Source organism: Ceratotherium simum, chromosome 17 (assembly GCF_057802395.1).
Source record: "Ceratotherium simum simum isolate JZ-2026a chromosome 17, ASM5780239v1, whole genome shotgun sequence".
Taxonomy (NCBI): Eukaryota; Metazoa; Chordata; class Mammalia; order Perissodactyla; family Rhinocerotidae; genus Ceratotherium; species Ceratotherium simum.
In genome coordinates, this window is record NC_141916.1 from 27,605,063 (window position 1) to 27,622,946 (window position 17,884).

Consider the following 17,884-nt stretch of genomic DNA (forward strand, 5'->3'; position numbering starts at 1 on the left):
CAAGTGCCTAGGGCATCGTCTAGTACATCGCAGGAGCTCAGTAAATGTTAACTGAATTCATTAATTAATTAAACGAGGAAAACGTCACACAGATGTTTGAGCCTTTGCTTTGGGACCACCATGGTAGAACCCAGTTCTTCTGGCTACCAATCCAGTCACTTTTCTAGAAAACCACATCCAGCCCTGCAGACTCAACGTTCCCAAGCGTCCTTCAATGAGAAGATGCCCACAGAGGTTTGGTGAACAAGCTGCTCAAGTTCTTAATACTCTCCTAAGGCAGAACTCCACGGACAATACAAAGGGATCTGAGGATGGTTTACCAGGCAGGTGGCCAAGAACTAAGAAGGAAGGAACTAGAAAGAGCAGAGAACTGATTCTGACAAAGAAATCAAGATGGACTCCAAATGTGACTAATCATCAGACACCATAAGAAGAAGCAGCCCAAATCTCACAAAATCATGGTTGTTTTGTTAGCATATCAAAGATGATTTCCAGGTGGTTAAGAATTACAGCACCAACACAATGTTGTTTGCACACGGTAAAGGTTGGTCTCCTCTCTTAGGCGCCCCACACAAAAGCAGCCAAGTTCTGTCCTCATTTGCAGGACTGAGATCCCTATCCAGGCCTCTGCACAGTAGAAGATGGGAGATTGAAGAAGAGCAACACCCTTTCACTCCTGTTCTGCATCAATACCCTCTGGGGCACCGTCTGTCTCTAAGGGCTCTTGCCAGCCCAAGCCTTTTATTAAAGTGTCAACAGAGAGGTGGAGTAAGAAAGGAGGAAAAGGAAGAAGTGATTTTCCTCTTGATTTGACTTCAATAATAGCATAAACATGCATGAGGTGGTTTCTTTATTCCTTTCACTCTACCCAGGTTCTCTACTAAAAGCTGGTGCTAATGCTGGTCTTTGTTTCAGATTTTCAGTGTTTTTCTCTATTTTTCTCCCTCTAAAAATATCCTACAAGATATTTTTGTGCCACTGCCAAGTCGCAATGCCATTATGATGAGTTTCCTCCCAAGATTTTCTGGCAGTATTTCCTGTTCATGGGGGCAAGATTCTGAACAGCATGAGCCTCACTTTTAAACTTCCAGAGTCCTTCAAATATAATAGCCATTTTTCTCTTTAATAATGCAAAGCTATAAGACTTATATATAAAGGACTATTTTCAAAAAAAAAATTTATAATGGACAATTTTACCAGATTTTAAAATGGTGAATATCTCTCTACCTATTGCATTTCTAAAAAGTTTTCCAAAGAAAATAACAGGAACACAGTATAAAGGAAAACGAAAAAAGTAACCAGTTGATGTCTACTATGTGTACCAAAAAATCTCACTGGACACAAGTTAATCGTCCATTAACAAGAAATTGGTTTATAAAATAAAATATAGGCATATATCGGGAAAACACACAGCCATTAAAAATGATAATGTGATAATTTACATTTATAAACACAAAAAATAAAAAAATGTAAAATTTGGTTATAAAAGAAAATAATATAATCCCATTTCTGCAAAAAATATAAAATATATTGCATATGTCATATATGAGTACATACATAGAAGTCCAGAAGAAAAACACCAAAATGTTCATTTTCTTCTTTATCCTTTTATCTATGTATCAATATATCTATATGTCAGATACATATATCTACATATTTAAATGTATTGCTTTCATACATTTTTATACATATACATTGTATATACATTTTTATATATTTTCAATGTATTGCTTTTATAATAAAAAACACCACAAAATATGTTCCCTTTTATTAAAAAATATGGCGTACCCCTTACCATTTTGTTCTAACAGAGTTGACAATGCATTTGCAGATGCCTGGAAGACTTCTTTTGATGAAGAATGCATCAGCATGGAGAGCATCACTTCTCTATGAGCTGGGAACCTTTCACAAATTCCACCACAATATTAATAGTAATCCTTTTAGAAATTAGCTCTAATATTCACTTATAATTATCTAATGTCTCTAACAACAAATAAGGGCATATAAACAATCTTTTATACCACCTCCACTTACAAGAGTGAATTATAGTTAACCAGTTTTATATTTAAAAGTTAGATTCAAATCCATTAAATACTAATAAGTTAGTATTTGTTTCTTCAAAGTGGATAAGCAGTAGAGGGGAAAAAGTCTCAGCAGACATATAAAGAACTGCTAAGAGTAAAAAGGTAAAGTGACAAAAAGAATAATGGAAGCAAGAAAGGAAAAATAAAAAATTATAAAGAAGCAGAGTGAGTTTTAAAAATGTAGAGCATAAATATATTCTTTTTTAATAATGTGTTATTTTAAAGATCTCCAGTGGATATTGAGGAATCAGTGTGTTATGGACTGAAATTTATAAACTGGAACATGAACCTACCTTCCCTTAACCTCTTAAAAAGGTTGCTCGAAGTGGGATTATTAGGATGCTGCTTTAGCATATAGTTCTCAAAAAAATTACTGTTTCTTTTCAAAATGGAGATATTTAATTAAATAGCACCTGTGTCATAAATTACCTTCTGATTGGCAGTGGATCACTATGCAAACAGGCTGCCAGGATTTGAGATGTAGAATATTACTATTTAAATTTCCAAGGTAAATCATTCAAATTTTAAAATCCAGAGGATACACAGCAAACAGTACAAATATAAGCAGTTGCCATAAAACACAAAGGCTCATGGACACGAAACAAATCTGATATACACAAAACTCCCGTTTACAGTTTGTATCTTTGGGAGAGAGAGCTGGTCTTATGATGCTTGAACAGCACTCCCATAGAAAGCCTCCTCAAGAACTGACAGCTTCAAACAGGCCTTTCAGGAGAAGACAGGTCAATGCTGTCACATCAAGTGAGGAATCACCATAGGCGGCTTCTAACCATATCTAATTCTTGATATTGACCATCTCCTGGCTAGTCACCGCAATAGAAAAGGTCAGAGATGGCTCTGCAATTTCCATCACTTGAGATTAATTAAGATGGCATTTTTACGTGATCAGCCAGAAAATTGAAATGCTCTTTCTCAAAGATTCCTAAATTACTGTGACTTTGATTCCAAATCTCCCAGTAATAACTCTCCAACATACCACCTTTTACTAACTATTGAAGGCAATAGGATCAAAATATTATATATCCACCACTGTTTTGCAGCAACACTTAAAACAAAAATACCTATGTCAAAAATATTTCTAACAATAAAAGTTACAGTTATGGTATTTTATATAGGTTGATTAAAAATATAACAACTTTTCTATCATATAAAATCAAAACTACTGACTGGCCATCTTCATCTCCAATCTTCTTGTGTAAACTGTTTTGGTACATAAGGAGATTATTTAGTGCCCAGCAGGCAGCCTCCTAGATTAGGGGAGGAAAATAAGAAACGTGTCAAAACACAAATTACTGAGCAAACATAAGTTTGAAAAGCTATAGTATTTATGAAAGAGTCCAACCTGTACATGCTTGTTCTTTCTATGCCATGTCAAGGCTTTGTAACAGGCTTCCAGCCAGAACAATTTCTCTTCTTCCTCCTCCTCATCATTCTCCTGACTCTCATTCTTTTCCTCTAAGTCTTGATTTAAGAAAATGGTCTCAGCTTGAAAAAAACAAAAATATATGATTTACTTACAGTGTAAATGACCAACTCTAAGTCCCTATTTTGAAACTCTATCAACAGAGTGAGGTATTCTTTAGTAGTGGCCGTGGTTAACTATAAAGACTTTTTTTGTATATTACACATCTCATAACACTGCCGTCCCATCTAGATAAATGACCAAATGAGGAAGAGGGTACCAAACAAAACTAATAGACTAGAAGAGGATTAATTGAGAAGATTATCTGCCCAATAACTAAGCTAAATCAAGGATGTATTTGCTGATGTATGAACTGGGAAGGGTATACTTATCACAACTGTTAGTTCCCTTGAAAGTATCCTCTACTAGAAAATGAATTACATTAGGACAGAAAAGGCATTTAATGCTTCCTCTCTACATATGACTTTCTTGTTACAATGTTATCTTGTTATAATGTTAACATTCAAGATCAAATGCACCTGTCAGAATTTCCTTTTTAGTTAAGTTACTTACTGAGGAGCGCTAAACAGCTGAGTGCTGCAACTTGTAACACCGCATTCTCTGAATACCGCTGCACAGCCTTCACCACAAACTCATGGACCTCGTTCAGCACAAGGATATTAAAAAAATTACCTAAAAGTTATGTGAGATATTAGCTGAATTCTCATCCATGGAACTTAAATTACCTTTAATTATATAACAGTATTTAAATCAATAAATTTGAACAGTGATGAATATTTTTAATGACAATAAACAAAAACGTGTATTTACTTTAATTAACCAAGGTATTAATTAAAATAGCTCCATATGATTGCATAAAGTTTTGAATATTTATTTCATGCAGTCACTCAATTATCAGTTCTAATAGACAATGGAAATGACTGGGAAAAAATAATAAGTCTGGATTATATTAACTTGTGTTCTTTGACTCCCTCTCATCATCATCAGATAAAAACAAGGAGGTGCCTGGTATACATGGCAGTACAATATGTACAAAACAGCTTAATTTTCCTGCCTTCTAAAAAATAAGAAAGAAAAAAAGCCCTCCCTTGTCATTAAATGCTATTGCTGAAACACCCTTCTTCCAGTTAAAGGAATACCACTCAGAAAACCCACTGGCACACTTATCATTACCTGATCTTGTCTATGATGATTTTAGAAGGAAAATAAGAGAATATTTCACCACCTCTAACCCACCCCAGGAAGAATTCCCATGCCTTTTTACACTCATTCTTCTGAGAATCAACACAACACCCAAAAATCTAAATCCTTATGAGGAAAGAATTTGCAAATGACATTCCAGAAATATGTGCCTCCTTCCATTTAGCTTGTTTGTAAGTCACTAACAGTCACCAGGTTTCCTTCTAGAAGTAAGCATGAAACTCCTATTTAGCTGTAAGTATAATTAAATGATCCCTGAGACACAAAGCCAAAATCAGAAAAGATCCTGTATCATGAAAAGCCTAAAGCCCACACTAAATATTAATCAATGGCTTCAAAATCAAAAGGCGGTTTAACTAAGTATAGCTCTTCTTTATCAACACCATATGTTCTTGCCTCTTCCACATTCATCCACAATGCTCTTCCACATACTCCACAGCACTTAGTGATCTCTAGTCTTGGAGAGTCATTTCAAAAAGATTCTTTTCTACCTTTATCAGCTTATCAAAACAGGTTGTCCCATTCACCTTCTTTTCCATACTATTATTCCCATGCCACTCTCAACCGTTGCTTTACCATTGACTCTGGGCAACTACTAGTAAGACTGGCCTTCTCTTATATTCAATCAATTTATGTAAAAATACATAGGAAATTGTATAAGGACTTTAAATGCATTAAACTCATAATTAGATTACATAATTTGATAAAATGCTGTTTATTTATTGACTTTGGGTTTTTATTTTAAGTATGAGGAAGATAAAAGTTTTATTCAGCTTCTTTTGAAACAATAACAGGGACAATAAATTCTCCAGTTATTAAATGAACAAATATTAATCTGTTAAGAGATAAATGAGAGGAAAAAAAGCATCCTTATCTGATGAACAATTTGATGGTTTTTTATTTTCAAAAAAAGTTACAGAATAATATAAAACTTATAAATGATATGATAGTTTGTATGGTTTATTTAATTTCAACAGTAGAATGCCACGCACCCTCAATGTACCATTATAGATCTGTTTGGTAACCAAGTGTCATTTCCCTAATCATAACAGTAAAACAACTTCCTCTTCTGGCTCATTTCAAGGGATTAAGATGAACTCATATATAACTCGTGCAAGTTGTAACTTGACCGTGATACGTTGTAGAACAGGAAATAGAGAGTTGTATATTAGCGTGCTGCTCTATTAGCCACGTTTAACAAATCAACTTTTGAATTACATTAAAACATTCTCAGATATCAGTTAGTTTGTGCAACTGTGTCCTTCTTCATGAAAATATAATGAGTCAACATCTCACCTGATGAAAGAGATAAACTAGTAAATGGCCACTATATTTTAGAAGAAATCCTTTTCTTTGTTTAGAGATGCAGAAATCTGGGTTTTCAGCCTGATTTCACCCCTTACTGACCACATGATCTTAGATAAGACACACAGAGTTGCTGAAATAGGTCCTCATCTGTAAATGTGGAGATATTTACAATATTCCATCTCCCAGGATTGTTTAAAGGATCAAATATGTATATATATACACACATACACATATATATGTGAAACTACTTTTGAAACTGAAACAAATGTGCAAATATTAAGACATTATTATCATATCTCCACAGTTTTGGTCATGCAATAAGCATTAAATAAATGCTTACCAAGGAAAGAAATAAACTCAAGTCACACATGCAAATTAGAATTCAATTTATAAACATTCCGTTTTAACCAAAACTACCTAGGAACTTTCTTAATGCTAAAATCAATTTCTGAATTATACATGGGATATAGTCATCATTCTAGAAGTGAAAATATAAGTTGCTACAATAAAATAATGAAAATTAGGTTTTTTTTTAAATGAACAATGATTTTTTTTTTTTTACCAAAAAAGTGATAAAAAGCTAAAGGCCTATTACAATAATCTTGATTTGGCACAAAACATTTCTAATGATCTTTCTTGGGAAAAGCCATCAGAATCAACTTCCAACAGTTAATGATCCTACCTTATTATTCACTAACCATTCACTTTTTAACACATTATTCTTCTCACAAAAATATCAAGGAAATCTCCAAGCTATGTATGGTGGGGTAGGGGGAGGCTCAACAGGGAGATGAAACAAGAACTGTGAGCTGAAAGCAAATGGATAAACCAGAGTAGCCTGTGGGAAGTATGGATCACTGTGATCAACAGACTAGCCTTGGTAGTCTCTCCAAGGTAGGGTGGCTCAATCAGAGTCTCCCACATTAAGCTTGGACCTTAAAAAGATTCTAAAATGCTCCCAAGTCAGTCCTGTACCCTGGCTCCTGACAAACATCTCTAGAGGAGCATCTGTAATTTAGGTCCTCAGGATTCTCAGAGATTAAGCTTAACCAAAGGGAAACTCACAAGCATACAAGCATAGTCTGCATAGAGCAGACTCCCAAGAATTTCATATATTGGAATTATCGGATACAGAACACAACATAGCTATGTATTAATGATTAAAGAAATGAAAATCAGAATAAAAGAAAAGAGACAGGGGAGAAAAGAAAAAAAGATCAAACAAGGTATAGTCAAATGTTACCTGGCAGATCTGAAGATGAAAAGAGATTTTTAGAAATGTATAAAAAATCTAATAAATGAACAAGTTGAATTTATCACAGGAATGCAAGGTGGCTTATTATTAGAAAACCTGTAGATATAACTTTCCATATTACCAAGATAAAAGGAAAACAAAGATCTTAATATATTTTTTTACATTTGATAAATACAATACCCGTGATTTGGGGAAAAAAAAGCCCACATGTAAAAATAAAAGCAAATAAAAAACAGAAGGAAACTTCTTAACTTGATAAAAGCTATTTGTCACAAAACAAACAAGACAAGATTAACAACTAAAACCTTCTAACAAGCATTATTATAGATGGAAGAATATTAAAGTATTTCCTTTAAAATCAAGAACAAGACAAGGATGCCTACCATCACTGCTTCTATTGGTCATTTGGGGCCATGCAAGAAAAGGAAATTAAATAATGGATATAAGGATAGGTAAGGAAGAACCTAGATTATCATTATATACAAATTAAAGTCAGGAGTACGTAACTCTTGTGCACACTCCCTTCTTTTTTTTTTTTTTTTAATTTTATTTATCTATTTATTTTTCCCCCCAAAGCCCCAGTAGATAGTTGTATGTCATAGCTGCACATCCTTCTAGTTGCTGTATGTGGGATGCGGCCTCAGCATGGCCAGAGAAGCGGTGGGTCGGTGCGCCCTGGGATCCGAACCCGGGCCGCCAGCAGCGGAGCGCACGCACTTAACCACTAAGCCACAGGGCCGGCCCCATATACAAATTAAATAATTGCTACATAGAAAACCTAAGAGCGTTTACAAATAAATTGTTGGAATTAATAAAAGAGCTTAGAAAGGTAGGTAAGATCAAGATACAAAAAATCATTTGCATTTATTTATGCATACACGGTTCAAAAATACGATTTTAGAAGAGATACTACTTATACTAACAAAAAAAAATAAAGTATCTAGAAGTAACTAACAAGATGTGCAAGACCTGTATGGAAGAAATTATAATGTAAAGTTGCCAGTTCTTCTTAAATGGATCCATATATTCTGTGCAAGTCCAGTTAAAATCCCAACGGAGTTTTCCAAGAACTGGATAAGTTAATTCTAAAATTTATATGAAATAGTAAAGGCCCAAGAAAAAGTCAAGTTGTACCCAAAAAAGAAGACTATATGGTGACTTGATCTATTAGCTTTCAGGTATCAGGACTTACAGAGCTATAGTAATTTAAACAGTATGATATAGATCCAGACAAATCAAATTAACCAATCCAACAGAACAGCAAAAACAGAAACATATATATAATATAATATATATGGTAAATCTATAAATAATACATATATATTAAATACATATTCAGTGCATCATACCACTGGTAAATGGATGAACCATAAAATAAATCGTGCTCTCCATATTATTAAAAAAAAGCGATTGAATTCCTACTTTATAAAAAATAATTCCAGACAGATTATAATACTTTAATGCTTAAATGAGAGAGAATTGGGATAAATATAAAATATATTTATTACCTTAGGGAAAGGAAGGATTTCTTAAGATACATAAAAACAGGGTAAATCACCAAGCAATTGGTTATTAAATTAAACTATATTACAACGCCACCATAAAGATGATGAAAAGACAAGCCACCAATCAAGAGAAGATATTTTCAATACATATAACAAACTACCAAAACATTGTTATCCAAAACTGTGAATCAATTTTAAAAAAGACAGAGTATACTATGGAAAAATGGATAAAAGACAAATCAGGTATTTTGCAAAACAGGAAGCACCAATTACAAAGAAATATTTGAAAAGGGGCCGGCTCCGTGGCTTGGCGGTTAAGTGCGCGCGCTCTGATGCTGGTGGCCCGGGTTCGGATCCCGGGCACGCCCCAAGGCACCACTTCTCCGTCAAACCCGAGGCCGAGTCCCACGTACAGCAACTAGAAGGATGTGAACCTATGACATACAACTATCTACTGGGGCTTTGGGGGGAAAAAAATGAATAAATAAAATCTTTAAAAAAAAAAAAAAAAGAAATATTTGAAAAGATATTCACCCTCATTTATATTTTCATAGCAACACAGATGGTAGTAGCATAAAACAAGGACGAAACCAAATGTCCATGGATAGGAGACTGGATAAATAAATTGTGGTATATCCACATAATAGAACACTACATACAACTACATGCAAAAATAGTCATGAGACTTATAAACATAATGTTAATTTTTTCTAAACTGCAGAAGACAACATTCCCCATGATTCCATTTTTATTAAGCAAAAATAAGCAAAAAATTAACAATTTTGTTCAGGGAGATAAGCAAATACAGTAAGACTATATTTAGAAAGCAAAAGACTTATCAACACAAAATTCTGGGGAGTGTTCAACTCTGTGGAGAAAGCAGGGGTAGGAAGAAGCCCAGAGTAGCTTTACCAGCACTGGTAATGTACTAATACTTAAGTTGGGTGGGGAGTTCTTTTGCAGTGTGCTTCACATTTTCCATATATCACACTTATTCTTTTGTATGTATCAACTATTTACATAATTATACTTTAAACACAGCACTAACAACAAGATAAGACTTCTCTTACATTACACACATCTATTTTTGCCATTCCTTTTAAAATTCCATGTAGGCATGGCAGAACAGTTTGCTGCTCTACAATATTTCCATCCAGTGTATGTCAACATGCTACTTATCCATCAAGATACAACATACGTATGCTATATACACCAACATCATATAGGCTGTGACAATAAATTAACCGAGAATTATATGTCACCTAATTTTTCCATCCAATTTATGTCAATATGCTACTTATCCATCAACTTATACACACACATATGTTATATATACTTACATCATACATACTGTAATAATAAATTCACCAAGAATTATGTAACTCACCTAATGTAAGCCTATGGAGCAAGCAGCAACTCACTTCTTGAATTTTGTCACTGATAGGGAATGCTTTCATGGCTTCTACCACAATATTATAACATCTGACGTTGCCACTCATGAGGACTTCAACGTTATTGCCTAAATTTAAAGAAATCATAATTATCAATAAGGTAATCATTTCCCCTTTGAAATATGCAAAGACATCTTATATAGATTGTAAATACAGGGCAGCATAAGGACTATTATTTCCAAATGTAACTATCACGTTCTGTCAAATAGCTACAAATAATACTATGTTGTTCTTTACTAACATAATTGAGGACTCATCACTAGCATAAAGGGAAAGTTACTTTATTCCTGTTTCTTGGCCTAAAAACTTAAACAAAATAAGGGGAAAATGGAGAGTGCTTTTAAATGTCTAAAAATGTAATGGCTTGGCCATAAGTTTAAAATAAATGAATTTGGGGCCTATTTCCTAAGGAGGCACTACTCCGTTGGATAATGGCTTTTCATTGTTCCTTTTCCTCAAACCAACAGAAGGAAAATCAAGATTATGTCACATAATAGAACAGCTAAAATCAGCTGTGATCTATTTCCTGTCCATTCCAGAAGGGCAGTACAACTGCAGCCAGTGTATGAGGCAGCCTTCTCCTGAAGGCTCCAAGATAGATGGGAAAGAATTGGGGATGGAGAGAGGAGAAGCTTAATATTAAAATATATAACGAAGGGACAAACAGAGGTGACCCAGGAAGGAAGGAAAGAATCCACTGGGAAAGGCAATTAATCAATAAAGAGAGTAAGGGTGTGAACCTACGTGGAGAAAACTAATCTGTATGTCTGAATGAAATGTTGACTATTCTTAAAACAAATGAACAAAAGGTGTTCGCAAAGCATTTTTTGTTTTTTTTCAGCATAGCCAAAACTAACCGTTTTCCCAAAAATATATTTTTAATGTTTATGTTGTATTAAAAAACATTAAGTTTAGAAAAACAGGTAATAACGCAAGGAAATGGCCTCTTAATTATCTGCTTTCATTCAGAATAGCAGACACGATTTGCTCTAAGACCCAAAGGCAAATGTCTTTCAATTAGAATCAATGTTTAACATGCTTGAATTTTTATTTTTAGTTGCTACTTTCTTTGACCTTCGCATTATGAATCAACACATTTTCACTGGAGTTATGTCAGATGTGGGTGGAAAACAATGAATTTCAAAAACAGCCAGCCAGCCCAAAATCAATAAATAAATGTATAAATATAGCCAAGGAAAAGCAAAATGAAGAATATATTCAGTTTGTTGGCAGTGAATGACTCAGAGAAATTTAAAAGTATGTCCACTCTATTATTGTTCAGTCCCATCTCCTTTCAAGTGTTTAATTTCCCATGACTAAGAAAACGATGGATTTTATAACCATCTCAAAGAAAGGGCATACTTCCACAAAGGGACTGGGCTTTTACTGAAGTCTCACATCCACAGATTTCCATGTCTGAAACCATATATGCATATTATAAATAATATACTATACACATATGAAATACTAATTATGTAATAATACTGTCACTAATTATGTAATAATACTGTCAATGTTTTTACAACACTTATTACATACCAGGTACTATTCTGCATTTTTCACATTATTTAACCCACGAAATCCTCACAACTTCACATATGTGAAGATGAAAATATTACTAGATAAATGCATGTGTATGTCGTGTACAACCCGCACAGGTAATACATGAAATACAAAATGCTCGTGTGCACTTACAACACACTAGGAATGGAATCTGGAGCATTATTTTAGCCCATTAGCAATCACTGGTGGCATATACAGCATATTAATTTCTTCTCATTTATATTTTTTTGTGATAAAAGTTGCTAGATTTCAAAGCATCACGAAAATGCTAAACGAGAATCACAATCAAGTTCAAACTCCTTCCTGTGGCTTTCCAGGCCCTTCAAGATCGGGTTATGTCTTGAGCCTCATCCACTGACTCTTACTCAAGCCCTTCCCCTTGTCTCCATTAAATGACGCACAAGCAGACACTCGGGGCTGCGCATACACACATGCAAACGCACATGCACATGCACACAGTCATAAACACAGTTTACTGGGCTATTTTTATCTTCCTGAATGCACTATGCTCTGTCTTACTCCAGCATCTTTACACTTAAGATGCCCACTGCCTGGGACACTTTGCCTGCACCCCCACTTCACCTGACACCTCCCTGTACACAAGGTCTCTTCATCACTCAGGTCTCTGCTAAAAGATCTTGCCTCACTCCCTGTTTGTTCTCATAACCCTTGGTACTTCTGCCAACACTTGCCTGATAACGCATTGTCATCACTATGTACTTATCTGTATCTCGCATGATACTACGGGCCCTGAAAAGGCAAGAAAGATGTTTCTATTTTTTGCTACTGTTTCCCCAGCACCAAGCCCAGAGGCAGCTGCAGTATAGTATCAATAAATAAAAATCAATTAAATAAACGGGTTTAGCATCCACAAGTTTCCAAATAATAAAAATATGTTTAAAACACACTCAGAAAGGACATATATTGTAATTTTTCAGATACAAAAGAAGAAACCATGCACACAGGCTACTTACAAGGAATTGCTAGGGAATGTAAACAGTGCAGAACATGGAGCACAATTTCCTCTTCGCCTTTAAAATTTTTTAATGCACTTAGCAACGTCATATAATCTTTATTCTCAACAAATTCAGTCAGTTGCTCCTCTGAAACTAAAAAATGAAGGACAAAATTCAGAAAAAGCTTAAAGATGATATAAAAGTTTAATTCCTCAAAAGTGTAATGTTCATGATAGTTGTATAAGACACAGTAAATATAATAGATGTAAATTAAAAATACATTTCAGCAAAAAGCCCTTCCTAAGAATTTTATAATGGGAAAAAAAGCTATTGAGATTAAAATAATTTCATTTTGACCTATATTAGTTACTCTGTGTTTTGAAACGTAAAAGTGTTACTAACCAAACAGTTCTCAGAAAAACAAAATTATTTACAATTTCATTTTGGGGATTCTAGAGAAAACTGACCAATGACTAATAAAGATGGCCTGCTGGAAGTGAACATATCACAATAGTTGAAAAGGAGTGGTTCATGGTTCACCATTAAAGGGCAGCTCAGCTAAATGTATCAGTTCAAGAAAAATGAACTTTAGCAAACGACAAGTAATTAGACTTTGAAATACTCTGTCTTAATGGTCTTGATTTCATCAGAGATCAAAAATCATCATCACTAATTTTCATAATTAAAGTCTTTTGATCATGCCAATGAGTTCCATTTGGAGTCATTTTATTGGGCAGGAACTTCAAAAATATGTATAAAAATCTGGTTTACCTAGCCTGATAAGGGTGCTGACAAAAATGTTAGAAAATGCACCACTCTTCATGCTCAACATTTCTTTTTTGGTTTTCTAAGTTTATACCAATGGTGCACATAATATAATGTGAAATTGGTTAGGTTCTGAAAAATGAGTATCGTGGAACTTTCTCATTTTATGGAGCAGTTTCCACAGCATACTTTCAAATTTAGAAAATTAACTTTACAGGTGCCACTATGTCCTGGGGAACTTGATACTTCTGGGAAATTCTGAAATTTTTTGAGTCTATATTTACAACCATAATACTGTCATCACTGATGATCTTTCTACTGAATCAGATCTTCTTTGTAACATTCCCTAGTGCTTCTCCACATGTCCTGGATGGGGCCCACGATGATGGTGTGAGAGTGATGTTAGCCCTTCTTCCACGAATAGGAATGTGCCCCTAACTGCAACACAGAAGATTATAGGCCCTGTGAAACAATGAAACTTCAAACTCCATTCTGCCCAATTCTATCATAAGCTTAGTTGCCAGATATAACATTTATAGAAGATAGCCTGAAAGACACGCAGTTCTTCCATTCTTCACTCACAGGAAACTCTTCTCCACCAAACTTGATCATCAGAGAGCTGGGTACCAGGCTCATGCTGTTCCAGCTCTTTATAGTGTCTCTTTCACTGAAACACACTTTGTATTCCTTGCAAAATGTGTATACTTTATCATCTCAACCAGGGAAACCCATGGGAGGATTTTCTCAGGTCTCCCATGAGCCCAATTACTTCTCCTGATAAATGGGTTTACTTGTATCTCAAGTAACTTTGTAACCAATGATGTTTATCTCTTTTCTTTGCCTGATAGGAAGCAAAGAGCCAAATTTCTGGTCCATCCCTTTGCAAATACATAGGACCTAAAGTAAGTAGTAAATTCAACTTAGCTTCATATTATTTTCCCTCACCCATTTCCTCATCCATTTTTTCTCTAATGTATTATAAATATCTATAAGCTGTTTCAAGTTCTTCTGGAAGGAGACAGGGAATTAAACAATACAGGGTGATCTATTCCATTCCTGGAGCTGCCAGAAACTAGAGTCGTAAACTGATATAGACATAGGGCCCACATAACTCATTCTTATCCTAAACCCCTAGCACTGTTGGCTGTCATAATGACGCAAAAGGTGCTTTCAAAAAATGGCAATAAATTGCACCACAATGTTGATAACTAGCTGTGTGCCCTCAGGCAGGTTGCTCATTTCACCTCTCTGATCCATTTCCTCATCAAGCCAGTGAAGGACTAAAGGTTCCAACCAACTCTAAAATTACATGGTAGTCTCTGTTATCAATCTCAGCGCCATGTGATAAAAAACATATTAGTCTTTTTCCTAAGGCACACTTTGTAAACCTCTTGGTTCTTTGTACAAAGCCTTTAGCAATTCCTAAAATCTCTGGTGATGACTCAACATGATAAACCCAAATTTAACCTATGCTTGGCTTCACAGTTTTATTTTTTTCTTAACACCTACACATCCGGTTTGCAAAGTGAACTTTATGCCTTGTTAAGCAATGAAAGAAAGTCTACTACAATTGCATGAGTTACAGCCCATGAATGAAATTCATTCCACAAAAACAAGCAATATTTCTAAATTAACCCCATTACTTATCCTTGACTGACAACTCCCACTTCTTGATAAATAGTACAATTTTAGATACCTTCTTATTATAATTATATTCTACTTTTCCCATTAGAAACCCTTTTTTCTTATATAAATATCAAAATAAAAAATTCGTCATTTTTAAATACCTCTCTCAAACAGCACGTGTAAAGCTTTGCATCCAAGTTTCTGGACTTCATCATTGGTTGAAAATGTGCGCATGGCATCGAAAATTAACAAGAAAATATCGCTTTCTTCATCCAAAATCAGCAAAGTGATTTTACCTATTTTGAAGAGAACAATATGCCCTAAGTAAATAGCTGCTTTAACATGTAATGTGTTAATTCTTACATGAGGACTATGAATGGTTTGTAGACTTTTTTTTTTGATAAACCACTTAACTGCCCCAGATGTATATAAGCTCTACAGTCTTTTTAAATGAGATAAATTCCCAGGACACTTTACTATAACTCTATGATTCCCAGTTAATACCTGTAGCCTAGACCTCTTGCCCTAAACTCCTGAAACAATTTATCTGCCTCTTAGGTAACACCATGTGAATATTCCATAAGGCACCCCAAACCTAGCCCATTCCTGTTCCCTATGTTCATCAATGACACCATCATCCAATAGTTACCCAAGAGAGAAACTATGGAGTTATCTCCCTTCTTCCATCCCCCCTCTCTCTTCTTATTCTCTCCCCAACCAATGAATCGACTCATTACCAAGTCCTTCAAGTCCATCTCCTAAATATCTTGAAAACTCCTTTTGAACTAAGCCCCTCCATTCCTATTGTGCTCAGGACCTCACCAGCTCTCACCGGGAATGCAAACACAATTGCTTAATTGCTCTGATTGGCCCAAACCTCTACCCAACTAGTTTATACCCTGCATTATATTTCCAAAACACAAATTTGACTCTGTAAATCCCTTGCTGAAATCTTCTAAGGCCTTCTGATACGCCTTAGTCTGACAAACTAGACCCTTCCCAAACTGACTATATGTATCTCACCAGCCCCACATCCCTCCATGCATTGTCTTAACTCCAGACATGCTGAACTCCTTGCTCATCACTAAACATTTTCTTTAATATCCCTTTGCACTTGCACTGGCTGTGTGGCATGGCCTTGCCCTTTCCCATACCAAACCTACTCCTCCCGTAATTCAAGAAATAACACAAACTGCACCTATTCTGTCAACAAAAACAGTAGTACTGCAATAGGAGTGTTAGTAGCAGTAGTAAACACCTGTAGAGCACATAACGTGTCAGATGAGGGTTGAAGCATTTCACTGTAACACATGTAAACCCATGAGGGAAGTGCAATCCCCATTTTAGAGATAAGAAAACTGAGGCATGGAAAGATTAAGTGACCCAAGTGACTATGCTCAAGGTCCACAACGAATAAGAGGCAGAGCTGGATTAACATCTAGGCAGTTCATGCCCATGCTCTTAACTCCTACAAATGAGTTCAGCTGCTCTCTTCGCTATGTTTCTATTGGGTTTTCTTCCTATCTCTGTTATAGTACTTTTCTCATTACACTAAAATTATTTCTTTAAGTGCTTTTTATCTCTTTGCCTGTGCTGTCCAATTCAGTAGCCACTAATCATATGTGGCTATTTAAATTAATTAAAATTAAAATTCATTTTTTTATATTTCAATTATTCAATAGCCACGTATGGCTACTAGCCATGATATTGAACAGTGCAGACATACAACATTTCCTTCATTGCAAAAAGTTATATTAGACACTGCTGCTCGACTGTGTACTTCAATGTTGTAGGAAATTTGCCTCATCTATCTCAGCAGCCAGCATGACAAAAGTGCCTAATAGCTATTAAATCAATTAACTAATAAGCCAAACAAAAATGATTCGTAAATTAACCTCTAATAAGTAGCTGAAACGAACTTTACAACACATTAGAAACTTTCCTAACAGCTCAAAATTCTGAATGTTATATGAAAGAAATTAAAGTACTAGTCTTTTCAAAACACATGTCCAACTCCCTGTCTACCTACTGCTAACATCAATATACGTCAGTGTCAGGAGATTTCTCAAATTCATAAACCCCAGCTTCCTGTCCACGGCCAAATGGAGAATGAAGCCCCCTTCTCCAAAAAAAGGTTCCCAAGGATGAGTTTAAAATAAATCATGGTTAAGACTAGTTAGGGGCCGGCCCGTGGCTTAACGGTTAAGTGCACGCACTCCGCTGCTGGCGGCCCGGGTTCGGATCCCGGGTGCGCACCAACGCACCGCTTCTCTGGCCATGCTGAGGCCACGTCCCACATACAGCAACTAGAAGGATGTGCAACTATGACATACAACTATCTACTGGGGCTTTGGGGGAAAATAATAAATAAATAAAATTAAATAAAAAACAAAAGACTAGTTAGTACGTCCATCATACATTTTAATAAAAGGCTGTGGTAAAGTGGTGAGTATCTTCTGGCCTTTGTTATCCCTCTTCCTTCATACTCTGATCTTCACTCTCTTTCTTCCTTTCTCTTTCTTCTATTGGGTCTTCATTACTTAGCACAGCCAATGAGGGCATTTAAAATCTTTCCACCCACGCATCCAGCCTCCATGATGCTCCCAGGCCTCTGCAACTCTGCACACGCTGCTGTCTTGACCTAAAACACTCTCCACCACTTTGAGGGAAACTCCTCCCTGTCCTTCATGATCAGCTTCCCTGTAAGCAGCCTTTCTTCTCAGAACC

The 17,884-nt window shown here is 35.4% G+C and overlaps 1 protein-coding gene across 1 annotated transcript in view; it reads right to left on the reverse strand.

Moving 5' to 3' along the window:
• The window catches only part of LRRK2 (leucine rich repeat kinase 2), a 135,435-nt gene that overhangs the window by 108,652 nt on the left and 8,899 nt on the right, over window positions 1-17,884 (reverse strand). The window contains exons 5-11 of the mRNA XM_004441150.3: window positions 15,319-15,453; window positions 12,785-12,919; window positions 10,184-10,315; window positions 4,081-4,200; window positions 3,448-3,590; window positions 3,273-3,352; window positions 1,796-1,902 (exon numbers count right to left, since the gene is read on the reverse strand). Of these exons, the coding sequence (XP_004441207.2) occupies window positions 1,796-1,902; window positions 3,273-3,352; window positions 3,448-3,590; window positions 4,081-4,200; window positions 10,184-10,315; window positions 12,785-12,919; window positions 15,319-15,453 (852 nt within the window). The remainder of the gene's footprint in view (window positions 1-1,795; window positions 1,903-3,272; window positions 3,353-3,447; window positions 3,591-4,080; window positions 4,201-10,183; window positions 10,316-12,784; window positions 12,920-15,318; window positions 15,454-17,884) is intronic.